At 58.6% G+C, this 16,183-nt stretch overlaps 1 protein-coding gene across 1 annotated transcript in view; it reads left to right on the top strand.

Annotated features, from left to right (window-relative positions):
• LOC144675318 (extracellular superoxide dismutase [Cu-Zn]-like) overlaps positions 1-11,376 on the top strand; it is a 27,237-nt gene extending 15,861 nt beyond the window's left edge. The window contains exons 4-8 of the mRNA XM_078536165.1: positions 1,014-1,069; positions 3,137-3,238; positions 5,225-5,376; positions 6,873-6,990; positions 10,413-11,376. Of these exons, the coding sequence (XP_078392291.1) occupies positions 1,014-1,069; positions 3,137-3,238; positions 5,225-5,376; positions 6,873-6,990; positions 10,413-10,601 (617 nt within the window). The 3' untranslated portion in view covers positions 10,602-11,376. The remainder of the gene's footprint in view (positions 1-1,013; positions 1,070-3,136; positions 3,239-5,224; positions 5,377-6,872; positions 6,991-10,412) is intronic.
• The last annotated feature ends 4,807 nt before the right edge of the window (positions 11,377-16,183 follow it).

The raw sequence follows: 16,183 nt of genomic DNA on the forward strand, positions 1-16,183 counted from the left end.
CTCTCTCACACACGCTCTCTCTGTCTCTCTCTCTCCCTCTCTTTCTCTCTCACACCACACTCTCTCTCTCTTTCACACACACATACACACCCTGCCAAGATGTTAAAAGTGAATGGTTCAGGGGGAAAGGATAGATGGCGGAGTCCTTGAGAGGGTGTCCGGGTTAGACGGCGCTGGTCCGAGGAACAATCGATGACCCTTGCGCCACTTGTCAGGCTGATTTTACAGGACGCTCGGCAGTGAGTCCACTTCTGAACGCGGAGCGACTTTGGAGCAGCCTCCGTCCGCCCTCTGCTTCGGGACGGGGTCTGGAGCTTCAGGAGCTAGCTGCTGTCTTCTCTACTCAAGCAGTTGGTCCTTCTCGTTTCCTCCCCAAAGCAACACCGGCCCACCGGCTTTTTAAAACACCGTTCCCAAGGCAGGGATTTTACTCAAAGCCGTAAACCGCCGTGTGTGACCCCTTTTTGTAAACAGTCCAGGTGGTGGGGTGAGGGGGGAGGAAGGGGTCAAGAGGTTTCCATCCCCTTTAAAACTGCTTAATTACCTTTTCTTGTACAACGCTCTCTTTTCCAGGGCCAACAAAGGGCCCTCGCCAAAACCCCCTTTAAGGGACAGTGTCTTTCCGGCGGGCAGGGGGGGGGAAAAAACACAGCGCGAATCCTTCCGGAATGTTCCTTAGCCCTTGAAGACGAACCATTTCTCCCGCGTTTAAAGCATTCCTGACAGAGACAGAGGGATGTGAGGGTCCTCGAGAGAGAGAGAGAGAGAGAGAGGGGGGCGGGGAGACGCGGAGGGAGGTTTCCCAGGGAGGGAACGAGGGGACTTTTTAAGGGACGAGGCTGGGTTGGGGGCTGTTCTCCTCGGAGGGGAATGGAGGGGGGGGTGGGGGTGGGTCGAGGGGAGATCCGATCGAGGCGAGGACAGGTTGGTTTGGTGGTGAGGGTCAGGGCAGGGGGGAAGAGGTGGTCTCACAACAGGGAATGATGCTAACTATGGCTCTATCTTGTGGGCAGACTGTGGATGCGCGGAGACCAGGAGGGACACTGGACACGGGACACACAGTCCAGGGGTAGGTAAAACCCTAAACCAGGCCAGAATTCGCCGCTGCGGAGGATTCGGGTTTCGTCTCCCTTCGTAGGCCGCATCGCCGTGGCAACTAGGCCCCGAAGCCTGGGGCCTACAGAGCCTGCGTCGCCTGCCTCCCCAACCGGCGGGGACGTGGAGGTCAGAGTCAAACGCCTTCCTCCCCAAATCGACAGGCGGGACCCACTGGGGCCTCGCGCTCGCCTCTGAGCGCTGAGGTGGCGCCGCACTGTCGGAGGGTCAGTGCTGAGGGAGCGCCGCACTGTCGGAGGGTCAGTGCTGAGGGGGCGCTGCACTGTCGGAGGGTCAGTGCTGAGGGGGCGTCGGAGGGTCAGTGCTGAGGGAGCGCCGCACTGTCGGAGGGTCAGTGCTGAGGGGGCGCCGCACTGTCGGAGGGTCAGTGCTGAGGGGGCGTCGGAGGGTCAGTGCTGAGGGAGCGCCGCACTGTCGGAGGGTCAGAACTGAGGGAGTGCCGCACTGTCGGAGGGTCAGAACTGAGGGAGTGCCGCACTGTCGGAGGGTCAGTGCTGAGGGGGCGTCGGAGGGTCAGTGCTGAGGGAGCGCCGCACTGTCGGAGGGTCAGTGCTGAGGGAGCGCCGCACTGTCGGAGGGTCAGAACTGAGGGAGTGCCGCACTGTCGGAGGGTCAGTGCTGAGGGGGCATCGGAGGGTCAGTGCTGAGGGAGCGCCGCACAGTCGGAGGGTCAGAACTGAGGGAGTGCCGCACTGTCGGAGGGTCAGTGCTGAGGGAGCTCCGCACTGTCAGAGGGTCGGTGCTGAGGGAGCGCCGCGCTGTCGGAGGGTCAGTGCTGAGGGAGCGCCGCACTGTCGGAGGGTCAGTGCTGAGGGAGCGCCGCACTGTCGGAAGGTCAGTGCTGAGGGAGCGCCGCACTGTCGGAGGGTCAGTGCTGAGGGAGCGCCGCACTGTCGGAGGGTCAGTGCTGAGGGAGCGCCGCGCTGTCGGAGGGTCGGTGCTGAGGGAGCGCCGCGCTGTCGGAGGGTCAGTGCTGAGGGAGCGCCGCACTGTCGGAGGGTCAGCGCTGAGGGAGCGCCACACTGTCGGAGGGTCAGTACTGAGGGAGTGCCGCACTGTCGGAGGGTCAGCGCTGAGGGAGCGCCGCGCTGTCGGAGGGTCAGCGCTGAGGGAGCGCCCCGCTGTCGGAGGGTCAGCGCTGAGGGAGCGCCCCGCTGTTGGAGGGTCGGTGCTGAGGGAGCGCCGCACTGTCGGAGGGTCAGCGCTGAGGGAGCGCCCGCACTGTCGGAGGGTCAGCGCTGAGGGAGCGCTGCACTGTCGGAGGGTCAGCGCTGAGGGAGCGCCGCGCTGTCGGAGGGTCAGCGCTGAGGGAGCGCCCGCACTGTCGGAGGGTCAGTGCTGAGGGAGCGCCGCACTGTCGGAGGGTCAGCGCTGAGGGAGCGCCCGCACTGTCGGAGGGTCAGTGCTGAGGGAGCGCCCGCACTGTCGGAGGGTCAGTGCTGAGGGAGCGCCGCACTGTCGGAGGGTCAGTGCTGAGGGAGCGCCGCACTGTCGGAGGGTCAGTGCTGAGGGAGCGCCGCACTGTGGTCGGACCTGCCATCTTTCGGATGAGATGCGAATCCAGACCTTATCTGCCGGGTGATGATCCCGCGTCCACTATTGGGGGAAAAAAATGAGTAGGGGGCTGCGGCGTTTTTGGGCGGGGGTGGGGGGGATGTCCAGGGGGCCACTGTCGCCCCCTCAACTGACAACGCGCAAAAAGGGACGACCTGGGCCGGCCGTCACAGTCGGCCGTTTGTGGGATCTTGCTGTGCGTAAATAGGCGTCCCCCCCGCATTACAACAGCGCCCTCACTTTGCCGACCGTGAACGGGGGTGGAGGGGGGAGAGAGGGAGGGGAGCCCAGACTAGTGGCCCGTCCAGCGCTACGCGAATGCAGGCTTCGCTTCTGAAGCCGTGTGTAGGCCCAGACCAAACTCCCGGCTGCCGCGCAGACGCCGGTGGTTGTTGTTGTTGTTTGTTGTTGCTGCTGCGGCCGTGGGATGAGGGCTGTTTGTTCCGGATCTTTCCAGGATGCCCAGGAGCGGGGCCCCGCGGCGCACGCCATCTGCCACGTGCAGCCTAACGCCCGAGGGGGAACCCGGGACAGCAACATCACCGGGGAGATCCGAATTCGGAGGCAGGTATGTCGACGGGGGGAAGGGGGGGTGGGGGCGGTTGGGAGGGGGTGGAGGGGGAAGGGGAGGTGGGCGGTGAGCATATCATTGACCCCACACACCCAGTCGAATTGGCTCCTTTAAGGATTTACCTCGGCCGCTATAAACGCTGTATCTAACCCTGTGCTGTACCTGTCCTGGGAGTGTTTGATGGGGACAGTGTAGAGGGAGCTTTACTCTGTATCTAACCCCGTGCTGTACCTGTCCTGGGAGTGTTTGATGTGGACAGTGTAGAGGGAGCTTTACTCTGTATCTAACCCTGTGCTGTACCTGTCCTGGGAGTGTTTGATGTGGACAGTGTAGAGGGAGCTTTACTCTGTATCTAACCCCGTGCTGTACCTGTCCTGGGAGTGTTTGATGTGGACAGTGTAGAGGGAGCTTTACTCTGTATCTAACCCCGTGCTGTACCTGTCCTGGGAGTGTTTGATGTGGACAGTGTAGAGGGAGCTTTACTCTGTATCTAACCCTGTGCTGTACCTGTCCTGGGAGTGTTTGATGTGGACAGTGTAGAGGGAGCTTTACTCTGTATCTAACCCCGTGCTGTACCTGTCCTGGGAGTGTTTGATGGGGACGGTGTAGGGGGAGCTTTACTCTGTATCTAACCCCGTGCTGTACCTGTCCTGGGAGTGTTTGATGGGGACGGTGTAGAGGGAGCTTTACTCTGTATCTAACCCCGTGCTGTACCTGTCCTGGGAGTGTTTGATGGGGACAGTGTAGAGGGAGCTTTACTCTGTATCTAACCCCGTGCTGTACCTGTCCTGGGAGTGTTTGATGGGGACGGTGTAGAGGGAGCTTTACTCTGTATCTAACCCCGTGCTGTACCTGTCCTGGGAGTGTTTGATGGGGACGGTGTAGAGGGAGCTTTACTCTGTATCTAATCCCGTGCTGTACCTGTCCTGGGAGTGTTTGATGGGCACGGTGTAGAGGGAGCTTTACTCTGTATCTAACCCCGTGCTGTACCTGCCCTGGGAGTGTTTGATGGGGGACGGTGTAGAGGGAGCTTTACTCTGTATCTAACCCCGTGCTGTACCTGTCCTGGGAGTGTTTGATGGGGGACGGTGTAGAGGGAGCTTTACTCTGTATCTAACCCCGTGCTGTACCTGTCCTGGGAGTGTTTGATGGGGACAGTGTAGAGGGAGCTTTACTCTGTATCTAACCCCGTGCTGTACCTGTCCTGGGAGTGTTTGATGGGGACGGTGTAGAGGGAGCTTTACTCTGTATCTAACCCCGTGCTGTACCTGTCCTTGGAGTGTTTGATGGGGACGGTGTAGAGGGAGCTTTACTCTGTATCTAACCCCGTGCTGTACCTGTCCTGGGAGTGTTTGATGGGGACGGTGTAGAGGGAGCTTTACTCTGTATCTAACCCCGTGCTGTAGCTGTCCTGGGAGTGTTTGATGGGGACGGTGTAGAGGGAGCTTTACTCTGTATCTAACCCCGTGCTGTACCTGTCCTGGGAGTGTTTGATGGGGACGGTGTAGAGGGAGCCTTACCCTGTATCTAACCCCGTGCTGTACCTGCCCTGGGAGTGTTTGATGGGGGAAGGTGTAGAGGGAGCTTTACTCTGTATCTAACCCCGTGCTGTACCTGTCCTGGGAGTGTTTGATGGGGACGGTGTAGAGGGAGCTTTACTCTGTATCTAACCCCGTGCTGTACCTGTCCTGGGAGTGTTTGATGGGGACGGTGTAGAGGGAGCTTTACTCTGTATCTAACCCCGTGCTGTACCTGTCCTGGGAGTGTTTGATGGGGACGGTGTAGAGGGAGCTTTACTCTGTATCTAACCCCGTGCTGTACCTGTCCTGGGAGTGTTTGATGGGGACGGTGTAGAGGGAGCTTTACTCTGTATCTAACCCCGTGCTGTACCTGTCCTGGGAGTGTTTGACGGGGACGGTGTAGAGGGAGCTTTACTGTACGTACTCACTCACTGACTGGATACTAATTCCTCCATCCCCACAGAGGATTAACCGGACGGAGATCATGTTGGACCTTCACGGATTCCCTAGCAACAGGAAATCTCATGCCATGCACATCCACGAGTTCGGAGACCTAAGCCAAGGCTGTGAGACGCTCGGTGGCCACTTTAACCCTCACAACATGGAACACGGCAGGTGCTGAGTTGGGGAAGGGGGCCTCGGGTGCGCGGGGGAGGGGTGTCTGTCAACGCTCGCGGCCGTCATGGGCGGGGGCCGTGGAATTTGTAAACCTCACCTGCTTTTGCGTTACAGATGATAGAATAGCTGACGATATCGCAGCACGGTGTGGGATGGAGTGGGGCTCTTCGGTCCATCCTGTCTGTGCTAGCCCGTTTGAAAGACCTATGCACTTAGCCCCACACTCTCTGCTCCCCTCCCCTCCCCACATTCCGTCAAATTAATCCCCTTCCCGTCCTCATCCAACCCCCCCCCACCTTTTCGAGGGTGAATCTGCTTCCCCCGCCCTTTCGGGCAGCGCCTTCCAGATCACAACAACTCGCCACGTCCAAAATAAATTAAATGCTCCTCATCTCCCCCTTACCCTCTCCCAACACTCGGTCTGGTTCATTTGCCACGAACGATCATCGGTATTAAAACTGCTATTCGACTAGGTAGGGCGGCGTGAACACGAGGGGACCCGTGACGGAGCGGGGAGGGGTGTGTCGAGCCTCGCCACCCAAGCCCGACACTCCCTCCGGCGCAAGAGCTGAGGGAGCGCCGCGCTGTCGGAGGGTCATTGCTGAGGGAGGGTCAGTGCTGAGGGAGGGTCAGTGCTGAGGGAGGGTCAGTGCTGAGGGAGCGCCACACTGTCGGAGGGTCAGTGCTGAGAGAGGGTCAGTGCTGAGGGAGGGTCAGTGCTGAGGGAGGGTCAGCGCTGAGGGAGCCCCGCACTGTCGGAGGGTCAGTGCTGAGGGAGCCGCACTGTCGGAGGGTCAGTGCTGAGGGAGCGCCGCACTGTCGGAGGCTCAGTGCTGAGGGAGCTCCGCACTGTCGGAGGGTCAGTGCTGAGGGAGCGCCACACTGTCGGAGGGTCAGTGCTGAGGGAGCGCCGCACTGTCGGAGGGTCAGTGCTGAGGGAGCGCCACACTGTCGGAGGGTCAGTGCTGAGGGAGCGCCGCACTGTCAGAGGGTCAGTGCTGAGGGAGTGCCGCACTGTCGGAGGGTCAGTGCTGAGGGAGCTCCGCACTGTCGGAGGGTCAGTGCTGAGGGAGCGCCGCACTGTCGGAGGGTCAGTGCTGAGGGAGCGCCGCACTGTCGGAGGGTCAGTGCTGAGGGAGTGCCGCACTGTCGGAGGGTCAGTGCTGAGGGAGTGCCGCACTGTTGGAGGGTCAGTGCTGAGGGAGCTCCGCACTGTCGGAGGGTCAGTGCTGAGGGAGCGCCGCACTGTCGGAGGGTCAGTGCTGAGGGAGCGCCGCACTGTCGGAGGGTCAGTGCTGAGGGAGCGCCGCACTGTCGGAGGGTCGGCGCTGAGGGAGCGCCTGTGGCGTTGAGGATAGGGGGGTCGTCGGGTGTCACGGAACATTCTAGCGGCCTGAGGGACGTCGGGAATTTTTTTTTAGGCCCAGTCTTCCCGAATCTCGGACACTACCGCCCCCACGTTGCTTCTGCCCTAATTGTTCTCTTTCCTGTAGCCATGCCGGTGATTTGGGGAACTTCCGGCCCACTCCAGACGGAGCCGTCCGCCAGACGTTGGCAAATGTGCAGCTGCATCTCCAGGGGTCTCATTCCATCGTCGGCCGCTCCATCGTGGTGAGTGCTCCTGAGGGGCGTGTGACCGGGAGGGTCCCCTCTGTCCACCAGATCGTGGCCCGTGGCGTTCCACTCTGCGCCGGGAGGTCCTGCTTCCCAGGACTGACACCAACCCCAGTGTCGGTGCTGAGGGAGCGCCGCACTGTCGGAGGGTCAGTGCTGAGGGAGCGCCGCACTGTCGGAGGGTCAGTGCCGAGGGAGCGCCGCACTGTGGGAGGGTCAGTGCTGAGGGAGCGCCGCACTGTCGGAGGGTCAGTGCTGAGGGAGCGCCGCACTGTTGGAGGGTCAGTGCTGAGGGAGCGCCGCACTGTCGGAGGGTCAGTGCTGAGGGAGAGCCGCACTGTCGGAGGGGTTAACTTTCTGAATGAGAGATTAACCCTGAGGCTCCTGTCTGCCCCCTCAGGTGGACATAAAAGATCCCAAAGCCACTATTGGAATAAGAGATCCCCCGGATCCCAGGGCTGAAATTCATCCTTAAAAAACTATTAGTTTGAAAGAAACAGGTGACCTGGGTCAGATATAAGGAGGGGTGTAGGGGCTGGAGGAGGTTACAGAGATAGGGAGGGTTGTAGGGACTGGAGGAGGTTACAGAGATAGGGAGGGGTGTAGGGGCTGGAGGAGGTTACAGAGATAGGGAGGATTGTAGGGGCTGGAGGGGGTTACAGAAATAGGGAGGGTTGTAGGGGCTGGAGGGGGTTACAGAGATAGGGAGGGTTGTAGGGGGTTACAGAAATAGGGAGGGGTGTAGGGGCTGGAGGAGGTTACAGAGATAGGGAGGGGTGTAGGGGCTGGAGGAGGTTACAGAGATAGGGAGGATTGTAGGGGCTGGAGGGGGTTACAGAAATAGGGAGGGTTGTAGGGGCTGGAGGAGGTTACAGAGATAGGGAGGGGTGTAGGGGCTGGAGGAGGTTACAAAGATAGGGAGGGTTGTAGGGGCTGGAGGGGGTTACAGAGATAGGGAGGGGTGTCGGGGCTGGAGGAGGTTACAGATAATGGGACGGTTGTAGGGGCTGGAGGAGGTTACAGAGATAGGGAGGATTGTAGGGGCTGGAGGGGGTTACAGAAATAGGGAGGGTTGTAGGGGCTGGAGGGGGTTACAGAGATAGGGAGGGGTGTAGGGGCTGGAGGAGGTTACAGAGATAGGGAGGGGTGTAGGGGCTGGAGGAGGTTACAGAGATAGGGAGGGTTGTAGGGGCTGGAGGAGGTTACAGAAGTAGGGAGGGTTGTAGGGGCTGGAGGGGGTTACAGAGATAGGGAGGGTTGTAGGGGCTGGAGGAGGTTACAGAGATAGGGAGGATTGTAGGGGCTGGAGGGGGCTACAGAAATAGGGAGGGTTGTAGGGGCTGGAGGGGGTTACAGAGATAGGGAGGGTTGTAGGGGGTTACAGAAATAGGGAGGGGTGTAGGGGCTGGAGGAGGTTACAGAGATAGGGAGGGGTGTAGGGGCTGGAGGAGGTTACAGAGATAGGGAGGATTGTAGGGGCTGGAGGGGGTTACAGAAATAGGGAGGGTTGTAGGGGCTGGAGGGGGTTACAGAGATAGGGAGGGGTGTAGGGGCTGGAGGAGGTTACAGAGATAGGGAGGATTGTAGGGGCTGGAGGGGGTTACAGAAATAGGGAGGGTTGTAGGGGCTGGAGGGGGTTACAGAGATAGGGAGTGTTGTAGGGGGTTACAGAAATACGGAGGGGTGTAGGGGCTGGAGGAGGTTACAGAGATAGGGAGGGGTGTAGGGGCTGGAGGAGGTTACAGAGATAGGGAGGATTGTAGGGGCTGGAGGGGGTTACAGAAATAGGGAGGGTTGTAGGGGCTGGAGGGGGTTACAGAGATAGGGAGGGGTGTAGGGGCTGGAGGAGGTTACAGAGATAGGGAGGGGTGTAGGGGCTGGAGGAGGTTACAGAGATAGGGAGGATTGTAGGGGCTGGAGGGGGTTACAGAAATAGGGAGGGTTGTAGGGGCTGGAGGGGGTTTCAGAGATAGGGAGGGGTGTAGGGGCTGGAGGAGGTTACAGAGATAGGGAGGGGTGTAGGGGCTGGAGGAGGTTACAGAGATAGGGAGGGGTGTAGGGGCTGGAAGGGGTTACAGAAATAGGGAGGGTTGTAGGGGCTGGAGGGGGTTACAGAGATAGGGAGGGGTGTAGGGGCTGGAGGAGGTTACAGAGATAGGGAGGGTTGTAGGGGCTGGAGGAGGTTACAGAAATAGGGAGGGTTGTAGGGGCTGGAGGGGGTTACAGAGATAGGGAGGGGTGTAGGGGCTGGAGGAGGTTACAGAGATAGGGAGGATTGTAGGGGCTGGAGGGGGTTACAGAAATAGGGAGGGTTGTAGGGGCTGGAGGGGGTTACAGAGATAGGGAGGGTTGTAGGGGGTTACAGAAATAGGGAGGGGTGTAGGGGCTGGAGGAGGTTACAGAGATAGGGAGGGGTGTAGGGGCTGGAGGAGGTTACAGAGATAGGGAGGATTGTAGGGGCTGGAGGGGGTTACAGAAATAGGGAGGGTTGTAGGGGCTGGAGGGGGTTACAGAGATAGGGAGGGGTGTAGGGGCTGGAGGAGGTTACAGAGATAGGGAGGATTGTAGGGGCTGGAGGAGGTTACAGAGATAGGGAGGGTTGTAGGGGCTGGAGGGGGTTACAGAGATAGGGAGGGGTGTAGGGGCTGGAGGAGGTTACAGAGATAGGGAGGGGTGTAGGGGCTGGAGGAGGTTACAGAGATAGGGAGGGGTGTAGGGGCTGGAGGGGGTTACAGAAATAGGGAGGGTTGTAGGGGCTGGAGGAGGTTACAGAGATAGGGAGGGTTGTAGGGGCTGGAGGAAGTTACAGAGATAGGGAGGGTTGTAGGGGCTGGAGGAGGTTACAGAGATAAGGAGGGGTGTTGGGGCTGGAGGAGGTTACAGAGATAAGGAGTGTTGTAGGGGTTGGAGGAGGTTACAGAGATAGGGACGGGTGTCGGGGCTGGAGGAGGTTACAGAGATAGGGAGGGGTGTAGAGGCTGGAGGAGGTTACAGAGACAGGGAGGGTTGTAGGGGCTGGAGGAGGTTAGAGAGATAGGGACGGTTGTAGGGGCTGGAGGAGGTTACAGAGATAGGGAGGGGTGTAGGGGCTGGAGGAGGTTACAGAGATAGGGAGGGGTGTAGGGGCTGGAGGAGGTTTGAGAGATAGGGAGGGGTGTAGGGGCTGGAGGAGGTTACACAGATAGGGAGGGGTGTAGGGGCTGGAGGAGGTTAGAGAGATAGGGAGGGTTGTAGGGGCTGGCAGAGGTTAGAGAGATAGGGAGGGTTGTAGGTCAGCGCCCCTGCTGGGACGGGGTGCGGTGCGGCGAGCGGGACTGGGTGGGGGTTTGAGGGCGCCGCTCGCCGGGAGACGTGTTTGGGGTGAGAGTCCCACGTGTGTTTTTCTTCCCCCATGTCGCCCCCTCCGACGCCGGACGCAGATCCACGAGAACGAGGATGACCTGGGTCACCACGACAGCCCCGGGAGCCTGGTGCACGGGAACGCCGGACAGCGGCTGGCCTGCTGCGTCATCGGCGTCGCATCCGGCCGGGGTTGGCCCAAGGAAGCGCGGTCAACCCGAAGGGTCAGCCGGAAGCCGGGGAGGAGGCAGCGGCGCGAGCGGGAATGAACGGAGATTGGTTGGGGCTGGCGGTGGGCGGTGGGGGAAACGGGGATCGTTGTTCACCTGAGGGACTCGATGGCATTGCTCCTGGTGCGAGGGCTTATTATTTGACGGTGAGTTGGGGGGGTGGGGTGGGGGGGGGCGGTTGTGGGGTGGGGGTGGGGGGGGTGGTGGGAGATCGAGGAGGGCAAATCCGTGGTGTGTGTGTGGGGGGAGAATGCGGAAACGCTCAACAGGGGGATCGGTCGACGCGGTCGGCAAGGGGACGCGGTGAGAGGAGAACCCCCCCAAATGGGGGGTGCCACCCAAAAACCATCTGCCCCTTCCCCCCCCCCACTGCGAGACACGATGTCAGCGGCGACGCTAAGGAGGGGCCCCGTTGCGTGGGTTTGAGGAACGTCTCGGGGTAGGACCGGACCACCGTCTCCTCAGCGACGGGAGCTCCGGCCGACCTTTGACACTCGGCACCGGGGTCGGCGGGGGTGGGAGGGAGGCCTCCCCCCCCGATACCTGACGACAACGCGGGAAAGCCAGAGCTGGTGCCCGAGGCGCGGGGCGATACGAAATGTCGGCTCCCTCTCCCCCCGACACCCCCCACCGTGAACCTCTCGTTCTCCTGGACAAACAGCAGTGAAGGAGTCCAGAGACTCCCCTCTTTCCTCCCAGCCAGTCCAGCAACAAGGCCTCCCTCAGTCGCCGACATCCCCTTGCGTTCCTGTTTTCCGGGCCCCCGTCTCATGGAGTTATCCCTTCCAAACAAAATAAAAGGCTTTCATTGATATCCTCGATGGCATTTATTGTCTCTTCACTGACGGGGGACAGTGTAGAGGGAGCTTTACTCTGTATCTAACCCCGTGCTGTACCTGTCCTGGGAGTGTTTGATGGGGACAGTGTAGAGGGAGCTTTACTCTGTATCTAACCCCGTGCTGTACCTGTCCTGGGAGTGTTTGATGGGGACGGTGTAGAGGGAGCTTTACTCTGTATCTAACCCCGTGCTGTACCTGTCCTGGGAGTGTTTGATGGGGACGGTGTAGAGGGAGCTTTACTCTGTATCTAACCCCGTGCTGTACCTGTCCTGGGAGTGTTTGATGGGGACGGTGTAGAGGGAGCTTTACTCTGTATCTAACCCCGTGCTGTACCTGTCCTGGGAGTGTTTGATGGGGACGGTGTAGAGGGAGCTTTACTCTGTATCTAACCCCGTGCTGTACCTGTCCTGGGAGTGTTTGATGGGGACGGTGTAGAGGGAGCTTTACTCTGTATCTAACCCCGTGCTGTACCTGTCCTGGGAGTGTTTGATGGGGAAGGTGTAGAGGGAGCTTTACTCTGTATCTAACCCCGTGCTGTATCTGAATGGAAGTGTGACTCGATATCAGGCACTGTTCATACACTACACAGGATTCCACAGAATCAGGCCATTCGGCCCCTCTGCTCCGTGCTGGTGTCTCTGCCACCCACACCCAGCCTCCTCCCACCCCCCCTACTCCATCTCCCCCTAACCCCGTAATCCTTCTATCCCTTTCCCCACCTCGTGTGTTTATCCAGCTCCTTAAACACACCGACACGATTCACCTCCACCCCCTCCCTGTGGGATCGAGTTCCACATTCTCCCCGCTCTCCGGGTAAAGACCTTTCTCCTGAATTCCGCCCCCCCACCCCCGATTGGAGATCTCTTGGGGTCCGTCTCCTATTGACGGCCTCTAGTTCCGCTCTCTCCCCCCACAAGAGGAAACACTCTCTCCGTCTCCACTCGGTCCAAACCTCTCATCGTTTTAAAGACCTCGATTAGGGTCACCCCACCACTTACAAGAGAAAAGTGCCCCAGCCTTGTCGATCCTTCCCCGACACGTACACCCTGACCTGTCGGGGGATCATCCTCGTAAATCTCCGCACCCTCTCCGGTGCCTCGATATCCTTCGTGTGATACGGTGAGCAGAACCTGCCCTCAGTACGGTCTGACCGCAGTTCGGCACAGGTTTGGCATTACGTCTTTACTTTTCATGCGTCCCTCCAGAACTGAAGCCCAGTGCTTAGTCCACTTGCCTCTGGTCTTGCCAACCTGTGATACGAGGTTTAGTGATTGGTGTATTTCTACACCGAGACCTCTCTGTTCCTCTACCCCACCCCGAGACTCTGTTCCCAAGGAATAAGTGAGCTCCCTAATACGCTCCACCTATATTTACCACCTCACATTCATCTGTGTTGAGCTCCAAGTCGAGACGGAGAGAGAGAGAGACAGTGGGGGGAGAGAAAGAGAGACGGAGGGGAGAGAGAGAGAGGGGGAGAGAGAGAGAGAGACGGAGAGGGAGAGAGACAGTGGGGGGAGAGAAAGAGAGACGGGGGGGAGAGAGAGAGAGACGGGGAGAGAGACAGACGGGGAGAGAGAGAGAGACGGGGGGGGAAAGAGACGGGGAGAGAGAGAGTGAGACAGAGAGAGACGGGGGGAGAGAGAGAGAGAGACGGGGGTGGAGAGAGACGAGGAGAGAGAGAGAGAGAGACGGGGAGAGAGAGAGAGATGGGGACAGAGAGAGAGACGGAGAGAGAGAGAGAGATGGGGACAGAGAGAGACAGGGAGAGAGAGAGATGGGGACAGAGAGAGAGACAGGGAGAGAGAGAGAGACAGGGAGAGAGAGAGAGACGAGGAGAGAGAGAGAGACGGGGAGAGAGAGAGAGACAGAGAGAAAGGGAGAGAGACGGAGAGAGAGAGAGACGGGGAAAGAGAGACGGAGAGAGAGAGAGATACGGAGAGAGAGAGACGGGGGAGAGAGAGAGACAGGGAAAGAGAGAGAGATGGGGAGAGAGAGAAGGAGAGAGAGACGGAAAGAGAGACTGAGAGACGGGAGAGAAAGAAATGAGAGACAGAGAGAGAGACAGATCGCTGCACAATCTTGAGTCTTGGCCGGACAAAGGTATTAAGTGTGATTTCGTAGACTCATAGACATCTACAGCACAGAAGGAGGCCATTCGGCCCATCGGGTCTGCGCCGGGCAACAAAGACCTGACCACACCAATCCCACTGTCCAGCGCTTGGCCCACAGCCCTGGAGGCTGCGGCAACGCAAGTGAATATCTAAATACTTCTTCAATGTTACGAGAGTTTCTGACTCAACCACCCTCTCAGGCAGCGAGTCCCAGATTCCCGCCACCCTCTGGGTGAAAAAGTTTCTCCTCAACACAATTTGGGTGTTTAAAAATGAGGGTTAGACAGAGTCGATGAAGAGAAACCATTCCCACTTGCTGAAGAAGCCGAGAATAGTATCGGAAGAGGCCATTCGGTCAATCGTCTCTGTGCTGGCTCTGTACAAGTGCAGCTCACCCAGTCGATCTTCTTCATTATCCATTCACAGCGTGTGGGTGTCGCCGGCTGGGCCCAGCATTTGTTGCCCATCCCTAATTGCCCCTTGAGAAGGTGGTGGGTGAGCCGCCTTCTTGAACTGGCACAGTCCGAGTGGTGTAGGTACACCCACAGCGCTGTTAGGGAGGGAGTTCCAGGATTTTGACCCAGCGACAGTGAAGGAACGGCCGATATATTTCCAAGTCGGGATGGTGAGTGGCTCGGAGGGGAACTTGCAGGTGGTGGTGTTCCCCATGTGTCTGCTGCCCTTGTCCTTCTAGGTGGTAGAGGTGGTGGGTTTGGGCGGCGCTGTCGAAGGAGCCTTGGCGAGTTGCTGCAGTGCATCTTGTAGATGGTACACACACTGCTGCCCCTGTGCGTCGGTGGTGGAGGGAGTGAATGTTTGCGGATAGGATGCCAATCAAGTCACCACTTCCCCACCCTTCCTCCATAGCTCTGCACATTCTTCCTCTCCAGATAATGATCCGATTCCCCCCTCCCCTTTGGAAAGCCTCGGTTGACCCTGCCTCCCCCACACTCTCAGGCAGCGCGTTCCAGATCCTAACCACTCGCCGCGTGAAAAAGTTTCTCCTCGCGTCTCCGTCGCTGCTTTTACCGATCGCCTTAAACCCGCGTCCCTCTGGTTCTCGATCCTCCCGCCAATGGGAACAGTTTCTCCCTCTGTCCACTCTGTCCCAGACCCCACCCCCTCGTGATTTTGAACACCCTCGATCAAATCTCCTCTCGACCTTCTCTTCTCCAAGGAGAACATAAGAAAAAGAAGCAGGAGTAGGCCATTCGGCCCCTCCAGCCTACCCCGCCATTCAATAGGATCGTGCCGACTTCGCCCACTAGTGGAAACATCACCTCAACATCTACCCTGTCAAAACCCCCTCAGAGTCTTGCACATTTCAATAAGATGACCCCTCATTCTTCTAAACTCTAATGAATAAAGGCCTAAGCTGTTGAGCCATTCTTGATAAGTCAACCCCTTCATCCCAGGAATCGGCCGAGTGAATCTCTCTTCTGAGCTGCCTCCAATGCCCCTCCTTAAGCCTCAGCTTTACCAATCTCTCCATTTTGGTAATAACCGGTAGCCAAGAGCGGGCACAGGTTGGAGACGACCAGCGAAAGCAGCGACGGAGAGGCGAGGAGAAACCTTTTCACGCGGCGAGTGGTTAGGATCTGGAACGCGCTGCCTGAGAGTGTTGGGGGAGGCAGGGTCAGTCTCGGCCTTCGAAAGGGGGGGGAATCGGATAATTCCTTGACAGAGTAAAACAATTGCGGGGATAGGGGGCGGAGGAAGAGCGATAGGAGTGAGACTCAAGAGCGTCGCTCTTCGAGAGGGAGAGGCATCACCGGATGCAGTAGGCCGAGAGCCCTCCCCCTGGATGGCCTTAGGTTAAGACCATATGGAGCAAGAGGAGGCCACTCGGCCCCTCGAGCCTGCTACCCCCATTCAATCAGATCGTGGCCGATCTGATTGTAACCTCGACCCCACATTCCCGCCCACCCCCCGATAACCTTTCACCCCCTTTCTCTCCAAGAATCCATCCACCTCGGCCTTAAAAAAAGATTCAAAGGCTCTGCTCCCACCGCCTTTGGAGGGAGAGGGTTCCAAAGACTCTCGATCCTCTGAGAGAAAACATTTCTCCCCATCTCCGTCTTCAATGGGCGACCCCCTTATGTTTAAACAGTGACCCCCTCGTTCTAGATTCTCCCACAAGAGGAAACGTCCTCTCCACATCCACCCTGTCCAAGACCCCCTCAGGATCTTGGAGGTCTCAATCAAGTTGCCTCTTACTCTTCTAAACTCCAGCGGATACAAGCCTAACCTGTCCAACCTTCCCTCATAAGACAACCTGCCCATTCCTGGTATTAGTCCGGTAAATCTTCCCTGAACGGCTTCCAACGCATTGACATCCTCCCTTAAATAAGGAGACCAATACTGGACACTGTACTCCAGATGTGCTCTCACCAACGCCCTGTACAACTGAAGCATAACCTCCCTACTTTTGTATTCGCCTCCCCTCCCAATAACCGCTAACAGTCTATTAGCTTTCCTAGTGACTTGCTGTACCCGCACTTCATGCACTAGGACACCCAGATCCCTCTGCTTCCCCGGCACGCCGCGATCTCTCTCTGTTTCGATAGGAAGCTTCCTTTTTTTCATTCTTCCTGCCAAAGTGGACCATTTCCCTTTTGCCCACGTTGCACTGCACAAACGCCAGGTCTTGCCTGACCCTCCCGTAGCCCCC

Source organism: Cetorhinus maximus, unplaced genomic scaffold, assembly GCF_964194155.1.
Source record: "Cetorhinus maximus unplaced genomic scaffold, sCetMax3.hap1.1 HAP1_SCAFFOLD_945, whole genome shotgun sequence".
NCBI lineage: Eukaryota > Metazoa > Chordata > Chondrichthyes > Lamniformes > Cetorhinidae > Cetorhinus > Cetorhinus maximus.